The 6146-nt window shown below is 49.0% G+C and overlaps 1 protein-coding gene across 1 annotated transcript in view; it reads left to right on the forward strand.

Annotated features, from left to right (window-relative positions):
- The window catches only part of LOC109925398 (lysyl oxidase homolog 2-like), a 64492-nt gene extending 58736 nt beyond the window's left edge, over window positions 1–5756 (forward strand). The window contains exons 7-10 of the mRNA XM_048618514.1: window positions 2003–2118; window positions 2663–2799; window positions 4046–4157; window positions 4842–5756. Of these exons, the coding sequence (XP_048474471.1) occupies window positions 2003–2118; window positions 2663–2799; window positions 4046–4157; window positions 4842–4921 (445 nt within the window). The 3' untranslated portion in view covers window positions 4922–5756. The remainder of the gene's footprint in view (window positions 1–2002; window positions 2119–2662; window positions 2800–4045; window positions 4158–4841) is intronic.
- Window positions 5757–6146: the final 390 nt, after the last annotated feature.

The raw sequence follows: 6146 nt of genomic DNA on the forward strand, positions 1-6146 counted from the left end.
TACATGTCACAGAATCACAGGATTGTTCTGGCACAGAATGAGGCCATTCAGCCCATTGTGCCTGCGTCTGTTCTTTTATCTCATTCCAACCTCCTGCCTTCCCACCTTCCCATACTCCTGCACACAATCTCTATCTAAAGGACCATCCATTGAATGCCTCCATGGAACCTCGCTCCACTACATTTCCATACTCAATGAGTGAAAACAAGAGGTTTGCCAATCACCCTTGCTTCATTCAAACATCACTTCAATCCATGCCCCTCTCGTTCGTGTTCCTTTTGCAAGAAGGACCAACTTCCCTCCATCTGTACTATCCAGACGGCTCGTGATTTTGAAAATCTCTACGGACCCCGTCCTATGAGTAAAGGTTGGACACACTGGGCATGTTCCCACTGGAGTTTCGAAAGTACAAGGGGTGACTTGATTGAGGCACGGAAGTGTCAGACAGCCTTGACAAGGTGGATGTGGAAAGGATGTTTTCTCATATGGGTGAATCCAGAACTAGGCGACACTTTTCAAAATCAGGGCTTGCCATTTCAAGACAGAAATGAGGGAGATTTTGCCTCCGCTGGGTTTGGAAGTCCCTGCCTCAGAAGATATTGGAAGCAGCATCATTGAATATTTCGAAGGGAGTGTTGCGTCGATTCTTGTGAGGTGGTGGAGACAAAGGGTGTTGGTGGGGGAGCTGGGAATGTGGAATTCCCAAAAAAAAACACAAACAGATCACACATGTTCTTACTGGATGGTGCAAGTGATTTGAAGGGGCAAATGGTACTGCAAATGGTTCCAGAAGGTCGGAGTGTAGTCACTCTGAGATGGAGATGTTCAAGAACCCACACTGTGAGGAGAGGACACACCAGTGGCTGAAAGGAGCTGCACCGAATCCCTCCCCTCGACACTTTCTGTTCCATTGGGATCTTGTGAAAACTGTCTCCCTGTGGTTGCTCAGTGGGAAGTTTCCAGTTGGTTCATGTGAAACCCTGTTGGCTCTGCTTGCTGCCTTGAGTCCAGAATTAGCGCTGGCGATAAGAGCTCTGATGAAGCATCAATCAGGAGGTGGGGTCTGGGCCACCTCGAAGCAGCTCCTTCTGTGTCTGACACCGGCTGGCTCTCTCTACCCAGAGGGAGCAAATCAGCTTGGGCCTGCAACAGCCCGAAACGTGCAAAGATTACACAGTCTGTGCTGGGGGGCTAGCCACCCCTTACAGCTTGCTTCTCAAAGCATGATCAGGCAGGTCAGTGCTTGGGATCCACTGTCCCAGACCTGGCCAACCCTGTTTGTAAAAAGGCTAGGCTTAAGCAGTGCCTAGCAAAGGCAATGCAGGCTGTACTCGAGAGAGAGAGAGAGAGAGAGAGGGGCATAGTTCAAAGCAGAGCTCATGTTTCCAGCTAATTGTATGAACAGACAGGGCTTAAGTATCACCGTCCACGAGCAGATCAGTTTTCCAGTAACTTCAAGCAAAACTGTTTTTTTATTGTCTGTTGTCGTGTCCCCGATTCCCGCTCCAGTCACTCAAGGGGACACTGGAGGGGGAGTTTGCAGGTTTAAGGGAACGTAGGAACAGGAGTAGGCCATTCAGCCCCTCGAGTCTGTTCCACCATTCAACAAGATCCTGGCTGCTCTGTGGCCTAACTCCATTAAGCTGCCTTTGGCCCATTTCTCTTCATTAGCTTTGGCTAACAAAAACGTATCTAAGGTTTAAAATTCACAACTGATCCAGCATCCACAGCCATGTGTGGAAGAGAGTTCTCAACTTCTTCCACCCTTTCTGTGTAGAAATGCTTCCTGACATCTCTCCTGGCCCTAATTCTCAGACTATGTCCTCTAGTTCTAGAATCCCCAACCTGTGGAAACAGTTTACCTTTATCGGCTCTGTCTTTGCCTCATAATACCGCGGTGACTTCAATGGGATCACCTTTAACCTGGGAAATTGGCGAGATGATGTGCAGTGGAGACTGAGATGCCCAAGTGACCTTTGTTGACCCTCTGCCCACCTTGTAGGCACTACCACAGCATGGAGGTGTTCACCACCTATGACCTGCTGCTGCTGAGTGGAACAAGGGTTGCTGAGGGACACAAGGCCAGTTTCTGTCTCGAGGACACCGAGTGTGACTCAGGTAAGCTCTCCTCTCTGTACGGTACTCCACCCCCTCCCGGGATTTTCCAGTGGCTCTCCCGGCAGTGGGAGCACGACAAATGAAGTATTTCGAAGCTGACATCACAAGGGAAACATGTCAGCCAGTGTGTGTGCACAGCAAGATCCCGCGTGTGGCAACGTGACACACCCTGCCTCAGTCATAGTGCCTGACAAATCAGTATTGGCGAGCTTTGGGAATAACGCTGCAAATTGATCCCCAGAGCAACGTGTCCTCCAGCTGATATGTTATCCAAAAAAAAGTGACACCTCTGACAATGTAGCACTCCCTTAGGCTGGGGAGTTTGTCTAGACTTCAGTGTCCCGTGCTTGAGCGTGGCTTCAACCTGTAACCTTTCAGGTCTGAGGTGAAATATCACACACTGCTACTTACTTGACTTCATTCACTGGGAAGTCCCTTAGGAGGTCCTGAGGTTGCCTCAGTTGCTCTGTAAATGCAGGCTGTTTTTGTCTTCTTCCTGCCTCACCCCTCAGGGGGTTTAATACGGGGAATGTGTGCATTTCAGAGGACCAGAAGAACTACCAGTGTGACAACTTTGGTGAGCAAGGGATCACAGCGGGTTGCTGGGATACGTATCGCCATGATATCGATTGTCAGTGGATCGATGTGACGGATGTCTCTCCAGGGGAGTATGTGCTCCAGGTAAGTGCCTTCGTCTTTCCCAAGCAGCTCGTCTCTGTCACAATCCAATTGGAAAGCAGGCTCCACGATTCCACCAACTGTAACAATCCACTTAAAAGACATTTGGGCAAGTATATGGACCAGAAACGTTCAGAGGGATGTGCGCTAAATGGGACTAGATTAGTTTGGACAAATTGGAGCGAAGGGTTTGTTTCTGTGCTCTATGACTCTGTGGTCCTCAAACTGTATATAAACTGAAGAGTAACTCCAATTGGGAACCCAGTGGTGGGACACTGAAGGATTCATTGTGAACAGGAGAAGTAAGCCCTCCTTATAAAGTACTGATAACTTTAATATCAGGCAGTGGGAAAGGAGTGTGCCTTGGAACAGAGGTGGTCAGAGGAAGCGACAAGTTGCATAGAGATGGAGTAGGTAATCGGACAGTCAGGAATCCGAGGTCAAAAGTAGATGACAGTTGGAAAAACTGGGAGAGTGGGGTTAATGAACAGACATTTAGTTGTTTCCAAGCAGAGTTGATGTTGTCTGGGACCTGGAAGGCCTGTGGGAGCAGGTCCAGTGTGAATTTCTACAAAGGGATTGGGTTAGTGCTGGTGTGGAAGGGACGTTCCACAGGGCCTGTGAGAAAAGAGTGGGACTAGTTTGGAGAAGGGATTGAAGACCCAGCGTTGTTACTGAGGGCCAACTGGGTTCCTGCAACGTTCTAACCAACCTGGCTCTGTCAAGTAGCCTCACCAGAAGTAGGGTGCACTAATACTTCAGTACAGGATTCCTGATCAAACCTGCTGCTAATGCTTGCAGTGAGGTGTTATATCAATGCAAGGACTTGCAGTTGTTAGCTGGGGACTTTGGGAAGAAGATACTGTGGGTTAGTTGGCCAATTCCTGAAGGAGAAGAGTAGATGATCTTTTCTGTCAAATCCCTCCTCTGAAATATATATGTGTGAATGTGTCTGTGTGTGAGAGAGAGTGTGTGTGTGTGTGTATCTATGTGTATGTAAGTGTGTGTGTGAGAGAGAGAGAGAGAGAGTGTGTGTGTCTATGTGTGAGTAAGTGTGTGTGTGTCAAGTAGCCTCACCAGAAGTAGGGTGCACTAATACTTCAGCACAGGATTCCTGATCAAACCTGTGTGTGTGCATGTGTGTGTGTCTGTGTGTGTGTGTGCGTCTGTGTGAGTGTGTGTGTGTCTGTGTATCTGCCGGTCTGTCCATCTGTGTGTGTACCTGAAGTTACTTTCTCTGTCTCTGCAGGTTGTCATCAATCCAAACTTTGAGGTGGTGGAATCGGACTATTCCAATAATGTCGTCAAGTGTCGCTGCAAATACGATGGGCATCGCATCTGGGCTTACAACTGTCACGTTGGTGAGTCAGAAAACACTGTGTCTTCTTCACTGGGTCACAGAGAAACCACTTCCTGCCACTACACTCATTCCCATACACACACAGACACTTACACACAGACACTCACACGCACACACACACGCACACACAGACACTTACACACACACACACACACATTTACACTTACACACACACAGACAATCACGCACACACACAGACACTTACACTTACATGCACACACAGAGACACTCACATACACAGACACACACACACTCACATGCACACACACACACAGACACTTACACCCACACAACACACAGACACTTACACCCACACAACACACAGACGCTTACACATACACACACACATTTACACAGAGTCAATTCCACCCTTTCTCCATGAACCATTCACCTCAGGCATCCTCCCCTTCTCCCTTTTCCCACAGTAGCTGATTCACTGTTAAGGGAACCCGTCACCTTTCATTGCTGTTGGACATTTCACCTGATTTGATGTGCTCAGCTGCTGTCCCTCACTGGCCCCTTGCCCCTCAATCCCTCCTCTTCCTGCCTCTCCCTCTCCCTCCCTCGATGGGAGGCGGGGAGGGGGAGAGGCAGAGTGCAGCCTCCAGTTCCCCCCAGCTTCCCCTCAGTGACACGGTTGGGTCTGTGAATAATCCTCCTCCTTCCCTTTGCATTCCTTTGCCAGGTGGTTCTTTCAGCTCGGAGTCCGAAGAGATCTTTGACCACTTCCCTGGATTAATGAATAACCATCTGTCGAGTTGGTAATACCACAGGAGAGATGACCACTTCAGTAATAGTGACCGAAGACCAAGGGATGCCCGGTGAAGTACTGTCAATAGCGTGGACTGATACCTATGCATGGTTGTCAATGCAATATTGGTGCTACTGTCTCCACTGTAAGGATAGTGTGCTGCAGGAACACAAAACCATCTTCCTGTGCTGTCTGGCGTTAGCTCCATTGCACCCAGCTGCTTGGAGCCACTTCACCAAAAGAAAAACACACACCAAATTCACACTTTGGCTTCAGTCTGAAGCTGTGTCCTCCTCTCTCTCTCTCTCTCTCTCTCTCTCGCTCTGTCTCTCTCTCTCTGTGTCAGGCTGTGGGTGGCAGACATGGGCAAAGCTGGTGTGCATTGTGGTTCACGCCAGGATTGAGAGAGACAGAGAGAGAGAGAGAGAGATGGAGAGACCAGTAGCCAAGGAGAGCTGCTGCAGTGGTGCTTAAAATGTCTTTAGGTTCTTGTACCTCGAGTCCTCCAAAGGGCAAAGCCATATCTCAGCCAGAAGGTAACCAGGGAGGGGAGGGGGGGGGTGTGGAGAACAGGGGGGGGGTTGGGGGAAGGGGGCTGTTGTTGAACTCATTGCTGACCCGAATGGTGCACAGATACCGGTACCTTTTCAAATCGGAGTGCCCAGGCTTTTAACATTCATTTAAGATTCGTTTCTCTCGACCTTTTTTGTAAGCCTACTCAATCCCGTCTGCTTTGTATGAGATGGAGCAATGCAGCAGTGTGTCCTGACGTTGGATATTTACCTGAACTGTAAAGGAAAAAAAAAACCTCCATCAGTAATAAAACCAGTTACAGTGGCTTTTGTTTGACTCTCTGAAAGAGGGCGGCTCCTCTGTTGACTGTTGGATGGGGATCATACAATGGTAAACACTGCTCAATGTGAACTTGGGTGTGACAGACAGAAAGGGGGAGCGTCACTTAAATGGTGACATATCGGGAAGTGTGGATGTACAAATGGATCTGGGTGCCCTTGCACACCAGTCAGTGAGAATAGGCAGATAGGTTCTGCAAGCGCTTTAGGAAGGTAAACGGTGCATTGGCCCTCGTTGCAAGAGGTTGGCGTTCAGAAGTCGGGATGTCTTACTGCAGTCTTACAGGGCCTTGGTTAGACTACACCTGCGGTAGTATGTACAGTTTTGGTCTCCCTTTCCTGAGGCAGGATATCCTTGCCATAGAGGGAGTGCGGTGAAGGTTCACTG

Source organism: Rhincodon typus, chromosome 40, assembly GCF_021869965.1.
Source record: "Rhincodon typus isolate 14 chromosome 40, sRhiTyp1.1, whole genome shotgun sequence".
Classification (NCBI taxonomy): domain Eukaryota; kingdom Metazoa; phylum Chordata; class Chondrichthyes; order Orectolobiformes; family Rhincodontidae; genus Rhincodon; species Rhincodon typus.